The 20,585-nt window shown below is 33.5% G+C and overlaps 6 protein-coding genes across 7 annotated transcripts; 3 read left to right on the forward strand and 3 right to left on the reverse strand.

Annotated features, from left to right (window-relative positions):
* Positions 1 to 410: 410 nt before the first annotated feature.
* LOC101894960 (tryptophan--tRNA ligase, cytoplasmic) lies at positions 411 to 3,110 on the reverse strand. The gene is made up of 5 exons (XM_059126860.1): positions 2,917 to 3,110; positions 2,621 to 2,849; positions 2,373 to 2,555; positions 642 to 1,221; positions 411 to 573 (listed from the first exon to the last, which is right to left on the reverse strand). Exons 1-5 carry the CDS (start codon positions 3,029 to 3,031, stop codon positions 457 to 459), a joined length of 1,224 nt encoding a protein of 407 aa, XP_058982843.1. The 5' UTR covers positions 3,032 to 3,110; the 3' UTR covers positions 411 to 456.
* Positions 3,111 to 6,444: 3,334 nt separating this feature from the next.
* On the forward strand, positions 6,445 to 8,354 carry LOC101896725 (phosphatidate cytidylyltransferase, mitochondrial). The gene is made up of 3 exons (XM_059126861.1): positions 6,445 to 6,477; positions 6,549 to 6,601; positions 6,691 to 8,354. The coding sequence occupies exon 3, from the start codon at positions 6,703 to 6,705 to the stop codon at positions 7,708 to 7,710; it is 1,008 nt and encodes a 335-aa protein (XP_058982844.1). The 5' UTR covers positions 6,445 to 6,477; positions 6,549 to 6,601; positions 6,691 to 6,702; the 3' UTR covers positions 7,711 to 8,354.
* LOC101896901 (GPALPP motifs-containing protein 1) lies at positions 6,549 to 9,696 on the forward strand. Of its 2 annotated transcripts, none has more exons than XM_005189471.4 (4): positions 6,549 to 6,650; positions 8,386 to 9,122; positions 9,176 to 9,392; positions 9,453 to 9,696. In XM_005189471.4, exons 2-4 carry the CDS (start codon positions 8,452 to 8,454, stop codon positions 9,615 to 9,617), a joined length of 1,053 nt encoding a protein of 350 aa, XP_005189528.2. In that variant the 5' UTR covers positions 6,549 to 6,650; positions 8,386 to 8,451; the 3' UTR covers positions 9,618 to 9,696. The 2 variants fall into 2 exon arrangements, with proteins under 2 accessions (XP_005189528.2, XP_011294989.2); XM_011296687.3 differs by having other exon boundaries at positions 6,549 to 6,601.
* Positions 9,639 to 10,977, reverse strand: LOC101897072 (cyclin-C). Its single transcript, XM_005189472.4, has 2 exons — positions 10,278 to 10,977; positions 9,639 to 9,922 (listed from the first exon to the last, which is right to left on the reverse strand). Exons 1-2 carry the CDS (start codon positions 10,863 to 10,865, stop codon positions 9,707 to 9,709), a joined length of 804 nt encoding a protein of 267 aa, XP_005189529.1. The 5' UTR covers positions 10,866 to 10,977; the 3' UTR covers positions 9,639 to 9,706.
* Positions 10,978 to 11,947: 970 nt separating this feature from the next.
* On the forward strand, positions 11,948 to 14,138 carry LOC101897250 (mitochondrial-processing peptidase subunit beta). The gene is made up of 4 exons (XM_005189473.4): positions 11,948 to 12,135; positions 12,414 to 12,626; positions 12,684 to 13,389; positions 13,448 to 14,138. Exons 1-4 carry the CDS (start codon positions 12,067 to 12,069, stop codon positions 13,882 to 13,884), a joined length of 1,425 nt encoding a protein of 474 aa, XP_005189530.1. The 5' UTR covers positions 11,948 to 12,066; the 3' UTR covers positions 13,885 to 14,138.
* Positions 14,139 to 16,174: 2,036 nt separating this feature from the next.
* LOC101897429 (uncharacterized) lies at positions 16,175 to 19,001 on the reverse strand. Its single transcript, XM_005189474.4, has 6 exons — positions 18,817 to 19,001; positions 18,416 to 18,682; positions 17,232 to 18,201; positions 17,011 to 17,168; positions 16,805 to 16,954; positions 16,175 to 16,741 (listed from the first exon to the last, which is right to left on the reverse strand). The coding sequence occupies exons 1-6, from the start codon at positions 18,860 to 18,862 to the stop codon at positions 16,452 to 16,454; spliced, it is 1,881 nt and encodes a 626-aa protein (XP_005189531.2). The 5' UTR covers positions 18,863 to 19,001; the 3' UTR covers positions 16,175 to 16,451.
* Between the last annotated feature and the right edge of the window lie 1,584 nt (positions 19,002 to 20,585).

Raw genomic sequence — 20,585 nt, forward strand, 5'->3', positions numbered from 1 at the left:
TAATTTTACTAACTACTCTTTAGTTTAATTTTGTAATTATATAATGTGTAATTATATCATTTTTTATTGTTACTTAATAAAAATAAAATAAATATTAAAAATAACAATTAAACAAGTTAAATAGTATCAGTCGGTATTGCCGACGGATGAATACCCTCAGCCTAAGTCTGTATTATTTAAATATTTTAAGACTTTTGTCCTGTGGGTTTTCAATATATCGAACCATTATAGAGGGAATTACAGAACAACAATATTGTTCGTTTAGCATCTGACCTAAACATAATATAAGGAAGGAAGGAATAAGTAGATAGATACTAAATCAAACCCTCACAACTTGCTCTAGTTTAGAAAACTTTTAAGTTAACGAACAACATCCAATAATACAAAATACAAAGCAAAATAACAACGCATTTTATGAATGAGCATGAACAATTTATTTTATGTTTCATAATTAAATCACACTGCGAGACCACCTTCGAATTTCAAAGGACGTATTTCCATATAAGATTTTAAAACTTCATCCGATATTTGTTTACGCACTGCTTGGTGGCATTCCACAATTGGTGTTACGGTCTTCATAAAATATTTGAATATTAGTATGTATAAGAAGTACATATGTATAATTTAAACAGACTACTTACTTCAATGGCTATTTTCTTTATTTCTCCAGTGAGCATATATCCCTTAGAATAATCAGCATGAATCCTCTTCAATTTCTCGTCATCATCGAGGAAGAAGTATAATAATTGAAAGGCAACATCAATTTCGGGTATACCGCCAAGTTTGCGATGTTCCTCCACAGTACTGCGACCACCAGAAAACGCATATTTATTTATTTTGCTCTTAATAGTGTCAGGATTGTCCGTAAGAAATATTGCCGAATTCTCATCACTTGCAGACATTTTCGATCTAGCACCTTGTAGAGCGGGGAAAAATATCGAATGTATTAAAGCGCATTTCGGAAAGCCCAATCGAGGAGCGACATCTCGACACATACGAAAATAAGGATCTTGGTCGATGGCACACGGAACTAAACAATGGACTTTCTGATCTCCAAATATGAACGGAAACGTACTGGAAAGTGCCGGAGCAGCCTGAACTACGGGAAAAGCAATCTTTCCTACTAAATCTGATTCGACAAATCCAAAAATACCTTTAACTTGATTAAAGGTGACACATTTTTGCATACGTACGACGTTTTGATAGAATGCGGGACATTGACTGCAAAGAGAATATATCAACAAATTCATACATAATTGCACTGAACAATATTTTGAAGCAGCCCATACAAGTTATGAAATGCAATCTTTTCCTTACATTTATATTACTGAAATTAATATGGTGGAGAATCAAATTTTACATAGTAACGAAGAACTAATTCAAAAACCTTTTAGTGAATTCCTTGTTATTTATGTCAAATAACTAAATTGGGTTTTAACATGTTCTACCTCATGAATGCTAATACCTCAAAAATTATAGAGGCAAAAAAAAGAAAAACAAATAAACAAGAAAAAATGAAAGACAAACGTTCAAAGCATGTTTACCTTAGAACTTTTTTCCGGGTTAACATTCGTTATGAAGATACTGATACTGTTAAATCGGAATATAATCTCAAAATTGTCTTAATGTTTCCTCGCAATATTCTGAATGTCAATTTATATTTTAAAATTCAAACTATTTTTGTATGCTGAAGCTAATGTTATGAAGCTAATGTCAAAAAAAAAAAGAAAAAAAATCTCAAAGAATTCGCCTCCATTTTCAAAGCTAAAGCTACTGGTATCCGTGAACCTAAATATATACAGGGTTTAAATATACAATTTTATCCGTTTGAGCCTTCATTATCACCATACAAAGTAAATCTCACAATCGGATTTATTTTAAATCTGATATAGAATCTACATTTACACACATAATTTAAAGCGAAGTCAAAAATTGTACGTTAATTCCAAAGAGCTTTATTAATATTATCTCATGAGCTAAACCAATAGTGAAAATCCTTTTTTATTATTATTTTTTTTTAATTGCCATTAGCGAGAATCATATTTTATTCTATCGTTAACTAGGGAGAGTCTAGTATCACATTATTTTGACGTTAAAGGCATTAAGGATATTAACCAGTTTTCTCATTGAACTGAAATATTGGTTTCCAATTTTTTGAAAGAAAATCCAAGCAATTCAACTCATTTTAAAAATGAGGAAAAATATCAAATAAATGGGAATAACTTTGGAGAAATTCTGACGGAAACCGGGCGTAGCCTCAGGGCTGTATTTCAGTGGTTTCATAATTATGTTCTACTTCCTTATTGTACCATGATGGAATCTTTGCCACTAAATCTTTGTTCTTTAAATAAAATATAAAAAGTCAAACTTACCCCATAAAATTTAAATCATTGAATATAAATGTTTTCTCTGGATTGAAACCCATTGCTATAATATCTTTGGCATTCTCATGGGCCAATGTAATAGATTCTTCAACTTTTAAGTCTTTCCATATTGTTTTTTCATCATCGGACATTTGAATGACCAGCGGAACATCAAAGGCTTCTTGAAGATATCTTATTATGAAGGTAAAAAAAGCTTTCAAATTATCTATTTTCACCTTAACTACCATATTACATACTTTGTCATAATGAATGGTATCAAGTGACCCAAATGCAATGACTCAGAGCTGGGGCCACGTCCAGTGTATAAATAAAATGGTTTGCCTTGTTCTTTCAATGTCAGAATTGTGTCCAATTCACGATGGGAAAAGAATATCCCACGTCGAATGAAATGATGAGCTGGTTTGCCGGTTATCTTTTCAATACGTTTTATTATCGTGTCATCTATTCTGGACGAACCAAAGCGTTCTGAAACGAAAATATATAAATACATTTTTACAACAACAACGCTATTTTAATTTGTGCACTTCCTTACCTATTAACTTGTCATAATTAATTCCAGAATCGCTATTACTGGCTACTGTCCATGGATCAACAATATCATCTCCTTCTGTAGTCAGATTAACAATATGTTCTTTATTATCAGTCATTATTTAATAGTAGCTATTCGAACAACTGATTTTTTAAATATTTCTCGATCAACTAACTAGCGCACATTTCAGTGAAACGTTTTTATACTCATATTAATAAATAAAGGGCATACCCCCAAAGCGAACAAAATATAGATGTATATCCATATGGTGATTACTCATGCTATCAGAGAAATGAATGGCTTGAAATAATAGCAAGGTGTTTCCCCCTTTTTTTTTAAAAAATTGAAACATACATATTTACGCTTCATAGTGTATTATAAACAGATGCATTAATTATATAAATATAGTACAAATATATAATATAGTGTTGTATAGTAGACAATTGAAAAGGAGGTTCAAACCATGGTACAATGAAGACAGGATAAGGCATAGCAATCAACTGAATACAATTTTTATACCCCCACCATTCTATGGTAATGTCAAAATTATTAAACAAATAGAACATGATTTTAAAAAGAAATTGTGATCTTCGATAAAATTTTTGCGTTTTTGTTTATTTATTCAAAATCAATGCAACAAGTTGTTTGATAATAAACAACATGTGGTATTTGATGTAATTGTAATTTCGACATTACAACCCATACAGGCAGGCCTCTTTAATTGCAAATTTTTCTTACTTAGTCTACTTGTCTTCATTGTACCATGAATAGAACTATTGTTTATATGCCATTACATGGTAAGCAGCATGGTACAATGAAGAGAAGGTAGGTCAACTTTGAAAAAATTGCAAGTATAGAGGTCTACCTGTTTGGCTTGTAATGTCAGAAATAGTATCAAAACAATAACAAAATCAAACAACTTGTTGCATTAATTTTGAATAAATAATTGAAAACCGCGAATACTGAATGAAAGGTCAACACTTCTTTTCAAAACCAGGTTCTATATATCTCTAAAGGATTATTTCGCTACAAAAACTCTAGATTTTGTCGATGCATACGATGAAATAAACATTTTGAAAACATCCGAATTTGAATGTTTTCTGGACAATTTTTTTGTTATTGAAAAGAAAACACATATATAAACAAACAAAGGTGACATATTAAGCAAAGAAAATAAAAAAATTGAAATCATATGGTATCATAGCCCTACCTTGATATCATTGTACCATGGTAAGCAGATGGTGCTACATACACCTAATATCAGCTGATTAAATACAAAATGACATCAATAGGTGTGTCTGGTTACTTTTCCTGCAGGAATTGTCCAGCAACATCTTTCTGAGAGAGTAAAGTAGTTGTATTCTCGTTTGCAAAGAAAATGCGAAAAAGTAAACAGACTGACATCTGATTTTTCAAAACAAACCAATTTGTCTCCTATTAAAAGAATTAAAAGAAAGGAATTTTACAAGGAAATTAGCAAAAAATAAAAATATAAGCGATAAAAGAAAAATAGATTTGATGTGTTCCCCGGAATCCTTTGAACGTGTTGCTAATGTCGTTTGTCTAAAAATGTTGGAAATAGCATTTTATTTTCTTATTACATATTAATATCTTCATTTTTCACATTTTGTAAAGTTGTTCTCAAAACACAATAAGTGCTGCTAATTCCAAATAAAATATTTTCAAATTGAAAATGCAAAAAGAGAGAAACGTTTCGTGTATGTGTGTGTATTGTTTTGAATAAAAAATACAATAATATTTGGCTGCAAAATAAATACACATTATCGACGAAATGGGTAAAAAATTGAAAATTTTTTTAGATTTAATCTTGTAAAATAACACCGAAATTCCATTCTTTTTTCGCGGGTTTTTTTTTTTCCAATATAAGAATTTTGTTAAAAAAATAAAATTAAAGAAAGCCTTTTGTTGCATATTTAAATTTTGAACTTGAACATTAAAATATCTCGATTTTATGTAACTTGGGATTGGGTCAAATTCCAGGATAATAGTACAGTGAAGAGAAGGTAGGCTAAGTTGGAAATTGTTGTTATTATACGTAGATTTTTATACGTTTTCTTATATCATTGTTATATTATGTATTTTTAACAAATTTTAATAATTTTTCATTCAAAATTTTCAATCTAGGCAGCTGTGTCGATGCGTCTACCTGTATTCTTATACCATGACAAATTTTGACAATGAGATGTCAAATTAATATTTTTTGAAAACATTGTAAACATATGATTGCATGATTTTACCCCTTAATCCCACCATGCCTGTATGGATTGTACGGTCAGAATTACTATCAAAACAATTGCACCAAGTTGTTTATTATCGAATAAACAAAACATTGATTGATTTTGAATATATAAACAAAAAATCGAAAATTTAAGGATAGGTCAAAATTTATGTTTAATATTTTTCTAAAGATTTTAATAGGTTAAAAAACAGAATAACATTATGGTCGATGCAAAATTTTTTAATAATTTCAGGCAATTTATTTTTGAAGTAACATTCAATCAGTAAGAATTTACTGAAAAAAATACGATTTTCACTGTCTCGAGTGAAAAAATTGTAAAATAACGGCTAAATCATCAATACAACATTGGCACAAATCTTAACCGCAGATATATTTTGATGCAGATTATTATTTTTTTATATTTTCATTACCAATAATGTACAATAAAAATCTAAAACCGCCCGATGCACAAGGTACCGTCTGCAACAAATAACTATTAATCCTGTCAAACTCTATCAAAAAATATTACAAAATATGGGGTTACCGTACACACCGAACATTTCATGTCTTTGGCATGGTAGAAGAATACAGGTAGTCGCATTGACACAGCTGCTGGGACAATGAACTGTCAAACCGATTTTAGAATTGAAAATGTTGCATGAAAAAATTTGTAAAAATTGTTGAGAAATTCATTTTATAATAACCTTTGATTTGCGTCGCATAAAAAACATTTAAAAATCCAATTATTTCTCATAAAACATTTTAATAATTTTGACATATCAATGTTACCAAGCGTTGATGCATCTACCTATATTCTTCTACCATGGTCCTTGGTAAAAGCGATATTCGAGGCAAACTCCTTCGTTTTTGCAGCATCTGTTTTGCTGGGAGAAATTCGAATCGATCTTGTAGATACCTGTATTTGCTTTGACTTTTAACTTTATCAGTCATTTTTGCTTTTTTTTTTTTTTTTTTTGATTCTCTTTCTCCTTCTTCGTCATGGTTGGCAGGTACCCGAAGTACACATATGCCAAATTACTAGGTTATAGATTACTTAATAATCGTATTCTTTGTTTTGTTTATGTTTCTGCTATCTCACAGAGAAAATCAGAGTTGAAGATTGCATTTGTGAATGAAGTTTGACAGTTCGACGAAGTTTTCTGGCGAGAAGGTTTTTAAAATTGATGGTAAGTCCTTGTACCTTTCGAAGATTTTAAATTGTTTCCTTTCGTTACAGAATTTTGGGCAATGAAAAATTTGGTGATCCTCACTTTCAGTGATTCCACAAAGTGTGCAGATGTCCGAGGCCTCGACTTTAATGCGATGTAAGTATATTTTGCCGTAAGTGTGTCCAAATCATTTTTGCTTTGTTCCTTTTTTCTCTTTTTTGTTCTAGTTTGAACTTCCATTCTTGTGTAAACTTGCGGTGTTTCGGTCTTCAAAGAAAGTGTAAATTTCTGAATGGAAATATACTTAGATTAAACCAATTCTTAGACAAGTAAATATCATAAACATTACCCTTCATATTCTGTGCATAGGTATAGCGCAACATGAATCTGTATAAAGATATTTTGGCACGATTTCCCCGAGGAGGTATTTCGTATGTTTTTGCATATGGCTCTGGGGTAAAACAGCAAATTGGATATGCCGATATAAACCAGCAGAAGAATAATATCATTGATTTGGTATTTTGTGTACGTGATCCACTGGGTTGGCATGCAGAAAATATAAGCCGACATGAGAGCCATTATTCAGCAATGCGGCATTTGGGACCAAAACTTATCATGAAATATCAAGAGAATTTTGGAGCCGGTGTTTATTTTAATACACTTGTACCATTGCCCGATATTGGTGTACAAATCAAGTATGGTGTTATATCGAAAGAACAAATGCTGCAAGATTTACTGGAATGGAAGCATCTGTACATGGCAGGACGCCTACACAAACCCGTGCAGGATATTGTGGCTCCAGATGATGACGTACAAATAAAACAAGCCTTGGCAACAAATTTACGAAACGCTTTTCATATAGCATTAATAATGTTGCCAGAGAAATTTACTTCATATCAACTGTTCCATGCCATAGCTAATTTAAGTTATAAAGGAGATTTTCGTATGATTTTCGGTGAAAATAAAAACAAAGTTGCAAATATTGTTAAGGCACAAGAGAACGAGTTCTTCGAACTATACAAACCGGCAATGAAAGACTTGTCAGAATATGTCGCCGTTGATTTTGCTGCCAAAGAAAAGGGCTCCGAAAAGGTTGTAACCCAATTTGAACAAGACAAATCAATAAAGGCTATTGAATTTCATTTACGTCAGGCTCCATCTGAACTAAGAAGGCGACTAATACGCAATGCCGTTTTTAAGGGTAGCTACATTGACATAGTTGAACCTCTGGCCGCTTTGAAAAATCTGCACGAAATTGTGTCAATGTCAGTTAACGATATAGTGTGGCGTAGCAGTATAACTCAAACTTTAAAAAATATACCCAGTGCTGGGGTAACAAAATCATTGATATATGCAGCACGCAAAGCAATGAAAACATTCGCGAAGTAACAATTACGTCCCATGCTAATATAATTGTTGCTGTTGTTGGTCTGTTTGGAATGAGACCAGTGTTAATATATAGTAAAGTTTGTGGCGATAAATAAAATGCTAGAATGGAGCTTCTTTATTTCTTTCAAGTCCAATGCTTTCTTTAATTTGTTAGTGATTTTTTGTTTTAAACTTATTTAGTGTAGGAATTTAAAATAAGTAGAACTTTTTGTATGGATATTTACATGTTCTTTTTTTATAAACATAAAACCGTTAATTTTTTGTGTTATAATTTGTTACACACATATATTAAACTTTTTTATGAACTGTGTATTTCTGATAATTTATGAAAATATAAAGTTTGCAATTTGATCTCCAATTATATCCTTATTTTTCAAAAATTGACGTGCATTTTTATGCATAATTCTGGATTATGAAGTTAGCTAATTTAGTTTCCAATTCATTTTATAATTTTGTTCGAGTCATAATTTAGAAATATTTATTTCGTTAAAATTAAAGTTCAAAGTGCTTTCCGAGAGGATCTATATAATAAAGTATACCTAAAGCCAAAAATAACATTTGGGATTAAGTTAATAATGTGTATTTGTATTGTAGCTTTTTCTCATTTGTTAAGATAAATAAAAAATACATTCGTTCGCCAAAAATCTAAGATGTTTTTCTCTTTATATTTTTTAGTTTTCAACATCATCACATTCTATTGAGGTCATACACAACATATCGCCAACACATGCCATCACAAACATGTCTAGTGATAATGAGACGTGTTCATCTTCATCCTCATCATCGAGCTATGAAAGAAAGCACAAGTTGAAAAAGAAACAAAAGAAGAAATCAAAAAAACATAAGAAAGAAAAGAAATCCAGCAAAGAAAAGAAATTAAAAAAGGGGGCTGAGTCCACAAAAGAAAAAGAATTTATGAAGATTCAGCCTATTGCTCCTCCAAGACATCTTGATACAAGCACCACAACATGTGAAGCTGACTCTTTTGGACCCGCCCTACCACCTCACTTGGCAAATAAGACCGACAATGAGAACCCCATTGTTATAGGACCGGTTCTTCCCAAAAATATATGTCTGGACACTGACAAGATAATGTACACCAATAAATTAACACAGAACGAATCAACAAATGAAGAAGAACAAGAAGAAATATTAGATGGAACTTATGGGCCAATTCCCGCAAACACTGACCAAGAAATATCGGCTGCACAAATAGAGTTAGAGAAAAGAGCATTGGAATTGAAAATGGCCGCTCTTGATGGTCTTTTGCCTAGCAGCTCTAACGATCAGACTGTACGCGAGGAATGGATGTTAGAATTGCCCGATGTGGGCATGAAGGGGGGCTTAGCAGCACTTAATAATTTGAAAAGAGGTTTCTATCAAGGAAAAGAACGTCCAGATTTTAGTGATAGGTAAATAAAATAAATAACAAAATCTATATACATATATAATAAAATACCTGTAGGTCATCTTGGACTAAAACACCGCAATCTACTGAAAATGAACGGACCAAGCCAACTACATCCAAAGAATCATTAAAAGCTCACGCCCAAGCTCTGTATGATAAACAAAGAGACGATGAACAGGAAAGAATGGCGAAAAAATATAAAAAGAAACACAAACGTGAAGAATCGCTGGTGGACATACATCAGAAGAAATTGAGAAAAGAGGAAAAAAGAAAGGTACGTAACTTTTGTTTAGAATTTAAATTTATATATTTAGATATCTTCATTTAACTTTAGGCCAAGGAATTAAAAGAAAGTGGCTCCAAACCAGAAAGAAGACCTTTTAGCCGTGATATTGATTTGAAACTAAATAAAATCGATAAAAATCAAACCAAACAAATTGTGGATAAGGCAAGGTTATTGGATACTAAATTTTCTAGTGGACATACAAAGTACCTATAAAATGTAAAAAAAAAACACAAATTATCTTTTCCGACTTATATTTGTAGCTAATTAAAATAATAAATAATGTTTATAATAACTTATAATTGTTAACGTTGCGGTGCTGGTTTTGGTTTAGGAATTTTTGCCAACAACATCTGTATTTCATCCTTTTCCTTCCAATCTTTCCACAATTCAAATAAATTGACAATAGCGCGTACAATTTCTTGAACCTTATCGAGGTCAACATTTAACTCGGCAAACCAACTTTTCTGGGAATCCTTCTGTAGTATCACACACGCAATTTGTAAACACGCAATAGCAATCTGAAATATATTAATATAAATGAATGATAAGGATAGAATTTCGTAAGGAACAAATATGCATTAATTTAATATTTGAAACAAGGAAAATTGTATGTGTCTGAAACTGTAACCAATTGTAATTCTGTGACGTAAAGGAAACGCCAGAGAACAAAATAAAAGTGGACATATTTTCTTTGGGGAAATAGTGTTTTATGCTTATTACACCGGGTTACGAGACTATAGGTTCTTAAGATCTGGATTTTTTAACATAATATTTCTAATATTTTAACTGATTCAAAAAAAAAATACACATTGCTTGTACCGATATCCACAGTTTTGCAAATTAAGAGCTTATATATACATATATTTAACGTACCTGATAAGGTGGATACAGTAGGCAGACATCAGTGCGGAGCGAATCGTTTACAATACGCCAACTTAGCGTTAATAGTTGATCATCATGACCCATATCTTGAACAAGCTGTAACAGCGGACGGTATGGCTGATAAACTATGAGGCAACAGTCTAAATTCTCCAATAAATAAAATTCACACTCCAATATGTGGTTGGTTCTGTAGGGGAAGTCGGTAGTGTAGGCATAACTAAACTTGCTTTTTATAACCGACTGACATATCGATATTAGTCTGGAATTGGAAATCACCCCAAATTCTTCTACTTTTGATGCCAGTAGAATACATGTTGGAGCCAACAACAGTGGGTCAATATTCTTCAAGGAATTGCGCGCATAAAATCGTTTAAAGTACACTGTTGCGGTTGCAATAACCTGTTGACGGAGTTTTAATTGTTCTCCAAGAACTTGAATAACATTAGCAAAAAAAATAAACACTTTTTGGTATTCTTCTTCGGTTAGGATTTGCAAGTCATATTGACGTTCACGTATTAAATCTTGCCGATCTAAGATCCATTGTTGCGAATGCGAACTCTGCCAGAAATTCCCAGCCATTTAAAATAATATATTAGAAATTATTGAAAACCCAAGCCAAGTTCTTGATTTTTCGCAGGTGAAAAACACAGATTTTGTTGATGTTGCTGTTGAGGCCATAAATTTACTTTTCGCTCGTTATTATCGATTTATTTAACAATCTTGTTATCGATTTCATTTTGTGCATATTTAAATGTTATAGCCCATTTAGCCTAGTCGTTTTGAATCTACTCTAATGCTATGTTCTCAATGCACTTTCAATTACGTTGTTCGCTCTCATAATTAGGTACACGAATTAACCCGTTCATACGGCTCGATTCGTAATTCATAGTAAAATAATTCTTCTTCCAAAAATTTTGTTTGTTGATTTTAATGGGAATTCATACGAAAATACATGATTGTTTTTTTTTCTCAAAGATTTATTATATTACTAACTTTACAATTTTCATTCATGTTTTTAACTTTTTGTGTAAATGTTAACATCTTGAACATATTTTTGTATTTTTCTGTCTTAAATTTTGCTGGAAAGACACTTGTAAAACGATACAAGCATTTTGAAAATATTGCCTCTTTTGTTTGCAGTTTTCTGTGGAAATTTCAACTCGGGGACAAAATGCGTACCTCGGATGAGAGAGAACAAAAATTACTTTCGTTTGAATGTACATACGCCATTCAACATTTAGTTTTCATTCATAATTTTCAGTCTTCCTATTTTTTTATATTTCATTAAATTTTTCTATTTTTAATTTTTAAATGTCATAATTTATTTTTTCGATAATTCTCTCATTTGTTAGGGATAGCACACATTTCATCTTACTGATTTTAAAGGAACAGAGAACAAAAATCCTTGTTCGTTCAGCAAATTTTGTGTGGGGAATTAAGTAGATATTTCTTAATTAATGGTTATATTGGGAAAACCTGCGAAACAAGGATGGAATTTCGGGGTTTTCCACAAGATTGAATGTTAAATAGTAGTACAATACAGTCTGCCAAGTGCTGTACAATGTAGAAAGCAATCAGTTTTCACACTCGGATCAAAGTCTAAACATAAGATTACTAAAACCCACTGAACGTACCCTATTGTAAACTTTGACAGTATAGAATGTCATTAGCTGCAGCCAACTTCGTTTAAGAAAATATCGTCCAGTTGGGGCCCATTTTACGAGAGTATTTTGTAATTATTTAAGTCAGCAAGGAAATTTGAATAACAAATCCCTTCACCATGGCTATGCGTGTGCTTGGCGTTTCGCAAAATATGCGACAATTATCCAAAGGAATCAATTTGCTGAAGGTAAAGATATTAAATTGAGTTTTTCATCAGAAATGTTTCGGCATAACTCGTCACTTTGTTGTTACAAAAGCAAACCATTTGACATTACGTAATGGAAAAAATGAAAAATGCCCAGGAGAAAAATTCTTAAGTAATAAACTTTAAATATATGAGTGAATTAGTGATATTTCTATAACTAAAAATTTTTATGGATTAAGGAAAGTTTTGTAATGTAGAGACGAAAAGAGTGAACTCATTTGAGGTTAGGTGTGTGATCTTAATTATGTTTTTATTTGCAGCGTTACAAAGCTTCCGATGCCGCCAGCTTGAAGAAGACTCTCGTCAACATCCCAGCCACTCAAGTTACCACTTTGGATAATTGCTTGCGTGTAGCCAGTGAAGATTCGGGTGCAGCCACTGCCACAGTGGGTCTATGGATCGATGCTGGTTCTCGTTCTGAGACTCCACAAAATAATGGTGTTGCTCACTTTTTGGAACACATGGCTTTTAAGGTTTGCCAATTGGAATTGTTATAATGTAGATTTTAAATTTAAAATTGATTCTTCTAGGGCACTGCCAAGCGTTCACAAACCGATTTGGAACTGGAAGTAGAAAACATGGGTGCTCATTTGAATGCCTATACTTCTCGGGAACAAACTGTTTTCTACGCCAAATGTTTGTCCAAGGATGTACCCAAGGCTGTTGAAATTTTGGCCGATATCATCCAAAACTCTAAATTGGGAGAATCCGAAATTGAGCGTGAACGTTCCGTAATTTTGCGTGAAATGCAAGAAGTTGAAAGTAACTTACAAGAAGTGGTATTCGATCATTTGCACGCCACTGCCTATCAAGGTACTCCTTTGGGCCAAACTATCTTGGGTCCCACCAAGAACATTAAGTCCATTGGCAAAGCTGATTTGCAAGACTACATTAGCACCCACTACAAGGCTTCTCGCATTGTCTTGGCCGGCGCTGGTGGCGTTAAGCACAACGATTTGGTTAAATTGGCTGAACAAAATTTGGGCAAGCTGGCTAACACCTATGATGGCAAACCACCAGAGGTTACTCCCTGCCGTTTCACTGGCTCTGAAGTTCGTGTACGTGATGATTCCTTGCCTTTGGCCCATATTGCCGTCGCTGTTGAAGGCTGCGGTTGGACCGATCAAGATAATATTCCCTTGATGGTGGCCAACACACTTATCGGAGCTTGGGATCGTTCTCAAGGTGGTGGCGTCAACAATGCCTCCAATTTGGCTCGTGCTAGCGCTGAAGACAGTAAGTTGTTAAAATTACAAAAAAAAGTTTTTTTTTTAAATTATTCATATTCTTGCAGATTTGTGCCACAGCTTCCAATCATTCAACACCTGCTACAAAGATACCGGTTTGTGGGGCATTTACTTTGTCTGCGATCCATTGGAATGCGAAAACATGCTTTTCAATGTACAAAAGGAATGGATGCGTCTCTGCACAATGGTCACCGAAGCTGAAGTCGAGCGTGCCAAGAATTTGTTGAAGACCAACATGTTGTTGCAATTGGATGGCACAACACCAATCTGTGAAGATATCGGCCGTCAAATGCTTTGCTATAACCGCCGCATTCCATTGCACGAATTGGAACAACGTATTGATGCCGTCGATGTGCAGAATGTACGCGATGTTGCCATGAAGTACATTTTCGACAGATGTCCAGCTGTTGCTGCTGTTGGCCCCGTTGAGAATCTTCCTGACTACAACAGAATTCGCTCTTCTATGTACTGGATGAGAGTTTAAATTTTAAGATAAAGTAGTTTCGAAACGAAGAAACACGAATGATAATGAGCTATGTTCTAGAGAATATTAACTTAATAATTACATATGGAAGAAATCACTCTTAAAATTTGAACAAAATGTTAAAGAAAAATACCGACTTTATAATTAAAACAACAAATATCCAAAGAAACATGATGATTTTCTTGAGAAAAAACACAAATAAACCATAAGATCTACTGAAATACACATTTCAATGACAAATTAAAAGTATTAAATGTGTGAGCTATTTTATATTTTCATGGACCTTTTTATAAAAATATGAGGAAAAATATATCGATATTCTGCAACCTTATTTATGATCCTGCTCGGTATCGCTGACAGATACTAAGTATTGAAAATCTTACTGGATCTTTTTTTATAGGCAAACAATGTAAAGATTGAGAGATTATCATAGTTCTCCGAAAACGTTTTTTACGCAATATCAAATTGATTGACATAGGTAAAAATTTATTGTATATGATGTGGCTTTGAAATTTTTACAACACAGCTTGCAGTCAGTCGCCAAGAATGAACATTTCCACATCACATGAGTTTGTACTACTGCATTGAACAGAATAGTTGCAGTCCCAAAGATTGAAAACTATTATAATGTTTGACCGCACTCTAAAATCTCCTTAAACGACAATTAGGCATTTTAGAGCTGTAAACATTTAAACAACTTACAGGGTGAGATAAAAAAACTGAAACAAAGTCAAACTCCATAGTTTTTATATTTTTTTTATTTTATTGAATGAAAGCAAAAAATGTCGGAAACAGCATCAATTTTCAAAATAAGTTTAGATTTGTTCGAATTGGTCACCTTTGGCATGAATTATGGCCTTCAAACGGCCAATGAAACCTTCACACGCTGCCCGAATGTTGCTCTGCGGTATTTTGGCCCATTCCCGGGAAGCGTTTGCTTGAGGTGATCAACACTTTGGTATTTTTTAGTTTAGTTATTGGTATCCGGAGATTTTGGGGGTTATTGTGCGCTGGAAATGAAGCCAGGAACCTCAGTTTGTAACCATTCTTTAGTGACGCGTCCTGAGTGCAATGGTGTTGAGTCCTGTTGGTATGTCCATGGTCTGCGGCCAAAATGTTTGCTTGCCCAAGGCTTTAATACACCCTTCAGAATATTTTCGCGCTAATATTCGGCATTTACTCTGATTAATACGAGCGAAGAGCGACCATCGGCTGTTATGTCGGCCAATGTGTAATTTCTTGCATTTTTTGGAATTTCAATGGCTTTACCTCGAGCTCATTTTTCAATATTTGCCGAATGGAATATTGCGATAAGTTCAGCTCACAAGCCATTTTTCGGCCACTGCCACACGTTTTTCGATAAAGTAGCTTCTTTACTTTTCGAACCATTTCTGCTGAACCATTGCTGTTTTCTTCCGTCCACTTCCTTGACGTCGGGCTACGAAACAAGTATCGCGGTAACGAGCGATGGTACGAAAAACAAAAGATTTATTCACATTTAAATGCTGGAATGCTCTAACGATAGCCACTTGTGGTTTTCCAGCCGAATATAAATAAATCACACTATCACGCTTGATTTCCATCACGAATAAATCTTTTGCTGGAAAAATCTCACAAAAATGCTTTTGTACGCTTGTAAACAATATAATGAAAATAATAACAGCTGTCGGACTAATGGCTTAGAAATGACAGCAGTCTGAAGTTGGTTGCGGTTTTTTTCATCTCACCCTATATGTCTACTTTACATCATTTTCTTATTAAAATATAAATTTATATATCCTAGAAACTTATTCAAAAGGAAAAAAACTTAACTTGTTATTAAACACTGACCAATTGCGTCTATATTAAGTTTCGCCCACCAACCCAACTTGAAATTATTAAGTTGGTTCGGTTATGATACAAACATTTATTTTATTCTTCACTCGTAGTAGATTCCAAGGTACATTAAAGGTATTGTTTTGAAAGAATAAACAAATTTCAGAATGCATGTTTGGAAGAAACGGACTTTGCGGGGCGCGCATTGAAGACTTAAAACTTAAATTTGATATGGAATTAAAATATTGAACAGTTTGGATCATATTTTTGAAAGAAAATACAGGAATTAAATTCATTCTTCGCGCATTAAAATCCATTTTAGAATGAGGGTAAATATCTAATAATTGAGAACAACATGTAACATTTATTTTTGACAGAAAACGGCATCGACTCCGAGCAGTATTTCAGTAGTTTTACGACACTTTTTACCTCCTTATTGTACTATAGTAGATTCCAAATAAAACTTCAATAATAATCAATTTGTTTAATATTACTTCTAATTGGAAAGTAGTGTTAATTATTACGTTCATGTATTCTTACATGGAAAATGGACGGAATTGGTTTTTGTTACAGGAATGGATAATTCCTAAAATAATTTGTATATAAAAAAGATTATTTGTATATATTGGAAACTTAAACTAGTAAGACACTTGATATTGTTTGCTAGAGATTTCGAAACTGAACGCTTTTATGTGATGATTCTAGAAAATTATTTGCGATTTGTTCTTACACGTTATGGCCGTTTCTCCATACTAAAATATAAATCTCGTTAGCCTAAGAATTATATACCCACTCACAAGCGTTAGCATTGATGGTATATTCATAGCTAAAATTATACGATCAGCGCCTGCTTTATAAAAATCCCAATCAAAAATCACATTTGAAGCATCTGATTGACGCCAAGGATCTTCACCATCATCAAAATACATGGGACAATCGTCACGCTCTCGTTCATATTCTATCGCATCTATAGCAACAGCTGCACCTTCTGAGTGATTCCACGATGTGACATCTTGATTCAATTTACAAAATGCTCCCACCGCTAAGAATAATAAAACACAAATTTCAACGATACATATTTAAAACTATTTCGTGTTTACAATACCTTGTGACATAAGTACTCTATTTAAGTCGGCTCTTTGATATACCCAACACCTGTATTTTGATAAAGGATCCAAGTCATCATAGGTTATTAGATATGATTTTAAATTTTCTTTCCAAAAGCCAATACATTTCATGCGATAATCGGGATCACCTAAAATACACGTGATGCTTTAATTTCGAAACTCTAGGAATACGATCAAAACTTACTGTAAATATCAACTGGTCTACCCAAATGATCTACTGAAAGACAATAGTTTTCATCTACTGCCATTTCCTTTTGATCTGTATCACAAACTGACAAATCGGATATATTTTGCTTACAGCGAATGTCAGGACGTGGACTAAGAGTTACACCTCCCAATATTCTAAAAAAGAAATAAAAAAAATAGTCAAGGATGTTGTTTTTTATGAATTTCTTATTGTTCCACCTTGTCTTGAAAGGATGCTCGCCGCGTTGTGTAAAATTAAACTTTCCTGCGACGGGACATCTAACAGCTACTGGATTTTTGGCCAATAATAAATCATATTTCCAAGCTTCAGCATTCTTGAATTGCACCCATGAACATACAGTACTAAAGTCGTCTTTGATAACTGCCAAACCCTTGCGATAGCGTATTATGTTATGATGTCTTGGCATAAAATCAAAACAAACATAATCCTTTTGACAACCGTCTACAGTAAGACGGGCCATCATTATACGGTTTCCACGACGCTCCCGACATACATAAATGGTGCGTCTATAACGCGCTCTATCTGGATAATAAGTTTCATTTATGTGTGTATCATCAATTATGACTTCGGCATCAATGTTGGCGGTATTAACCCATTCTCCGCTAAAATTTTGTGGCAAAGTGCAACCAGGTTCAACATATTCCGCTTTAACCGGAGTCAATTTCAAACGTTCTGGTGACTGCTCGGGTGTTTTCAAAGTATTACATTCGGCAGTGATTGAGACACCAATGTATAAATCATCATCACGATTTTTAAGGAAGCAGCGATACTTTTCATCTTTACGCGATTCTTTTGTATTGGCCACAGCGAAATAATGATTTTTACCAACAAACCAATCGCCCAGACAACTGTATTCCACTGTACCACTAAATGTACCATCCATACCCTCACACTGTTGATAGGTAATATTAAATTTTTGATTTTGAATCAAAAACTGTGTACCAGCTGTTTGACACGATTGTATACGTGCATCAGGTTTATTGCAGACACCCGTGAAACGGAATCGGTTTTGATATGTAAAGTGCCAAACGCCTTCTAGGGAACTACGGCAATTGATTGGTACAAAATTTTCATTGAAAAGCGTAATTAGCTGCTGGTCATCCTTTATGCCACGGCATACATATTCAACAGTGGGTTCGGTGCCATCGGGTACGGAAACACATGGACCTGGAAGAATTGCGAAAATAATGAACAGTCAGAAAAAGGTAACTCAACCTTGAAATAAAAATCTGATCTAAAAATCAAAATTGTTGCTAAACTAGAGTTAAGCCGCCAGTTTTTGGCTGAGTAATGAAATGCTTTACAAACGCCAATAGATCAACAAAAATCAAGTGCCACCATAAAAAAACATTACAGGTACAAATTAGAAAAAGTATAATACCTTCAAACTTTTCGAAGACATTTAATGTCCTTATAAAAGTCCTTACACAGTGATAGCAATTGATAGATTGTTCCTTGAATACAAATGAATATTCATCAGCGCGAAGTTTCTCCATTGCAACACAATAACCTCGACGCGACATCTGAGTAGCGTCAATAACAGTCGCAGTTGGACGACCAGTTTCCCAAGAGAACCATGATCCTTGTAATATTTTTGGAATCACACAAGCTTGTCGGGCATCCACTGACGCATACGACTGGGCATTGACTATAATGAGAATAAGAATCGATTTATTAACATTTTACTTGTAATGAATCAACGTCTTAATGTGTCGATGTTATGAGAATATCTGAGCCAGGGGTGTGGCTTAGAAAATTCTTTTCACAAATTAAAACCATTACCTGCTGTTATTATACCCAAAAGAGTATATATTTCAACGAACTTCATTTTCTTTTAAAGATTAGTTCAAAATTACAAAATGTTCATAATATAAAAATAAATCTATAAGTTATTTACAAGTTAAACAAATTAAAACGAGTCAAAGCCAGACTTGAGACATAAACACTCTTTATACAACTAGAATTGCCACTGTTTGTAATCGTCGCATCTTTGGGTTGTCATTACGCCGTCCAAATATAGGTTGGCAACTCGTCCCTGTGTTTGCCAGTTATTAAACTGGGTTTACAGGACAAGACAAAAGCTTTGTTCCCGTACTTGAAAAAAGAAATTAGTACCGGAACGGGAATTAGTAGCACTCAACAAAACCGTAAAAATCATGCTAACAATAAATACAAAAAGGCATTAAAATATATAAGATTTTTGACCTTCCATTCAGTTTTCGCGGTTTTCAATTATTTATTTGAAATCAATGCTAAAAGTTGTTTGATTTTTTACTTGCAAATTTTTCAAATTTAGCCTACATTGTCTTCATTGTACAATGTTTGCTCTGAACCGCTCCAGAACCAAAAGAATGCATGATACAATAAAAAGATAAGGTAGAGCTACCAGCTGATTACATTTTTTTCCAAGTGTGCAAGACTTCTGCCAAATTTGTGTATATATATATTGTTTTAAAAAATAGAAAGAATTTTTTTTTCAAAATCAACGATTGGAACATTCTTAAATTGTGGGACGCGCATTAATGATATTAACAAGATATGCCATGTCATTTCATTCATCTTTCGCGCTATTTGTCTCATTTAAAAAATGAACAAAAAAAAAAACAGATAAATGAAAACAACTTGTTACATATAATTTTGAATTATTCTGACAGGAAGCGGGCATAGCCTCAGGGCTGTATTTCTGTAGTTTTATGAAGCTGTTCTACTTCCTTATTGTACCATGCAATGTAAATTAAGAATGTAAAAGTTTTTACTACGATAACCGTATGCCCTTTATAATATCGAAAAAAGGTAAAAATAGTAGACTCTTGCAGGTTCCGGAACAGAGCAAATATTGAATTTGGCTTCATAAGAAACATTATCAGCCGAAATTCTTAGCGTAAAAAGTTTCTAAAGAAAGCATACATATTGTTGAGGAGATAATTTTGAATCTATTGTCTATTGAATTCCATTCAGTTTAAGCTAAGGTGTGGGCGTAGCAATTAAAGAAGGTAGAACAAAGTAATCCCATAAATACATTTTTTTGGTGCCCCTATTCTGTCAAAATAGTTACACAGTTTGTATATGTGTGTATTGTTTTGAATTTAAAAGAAAATAGAAAGAAAGAAATTTCAAGAATTTCTCTGAAAATTGGTAGCTGTAGATCATAATGGGTCCCAGTTCGTGTGGCGAGTCATTGTAATTATAGGACCGCGTTTTGGTATAGCCGCCATATAACGGTACCTCCCGATATTCGGTAATTTGATGATTTTTGCCACATTTTTCCACGTATTTGTCTGAAAATTGGTATATGTAGGTCACAATGGGTTCTAGCTCCGTTGGCGAAACATTGCATGTGTAGGTCCACGATTTGGTATAGCCCCCATATAACGCTACCTCCCGATATTCGGCATTTTAATGGTTTTTGCCACGTTTCTTCTAATGTTTCCTTTACCCTAAGGTGGAGGGTATTAAAAGTTTGGCCCGGCCGAACTTGATGTTTTTTTACTTGTTAATTGTTCAACGGAACTCTCGTGAACTACACAGTACATGGCCCAAGCAGCGAACTA

Source organism: Musca domestica, unplaced genomic scaffold, assembly GCF_030504385.1.
Source record: "Musca domestica strain aabys unplaced genomic scaffold, Musca_domestica.polishedcontigs.V.1.1 4, whole genome shotgun sequence".
Classification (NCBI taxonomy): Eukaryota; Metazoa; Arthropoda; class Insecta; order Diptera; family Muscidae; genus Musca; species Musca domestica.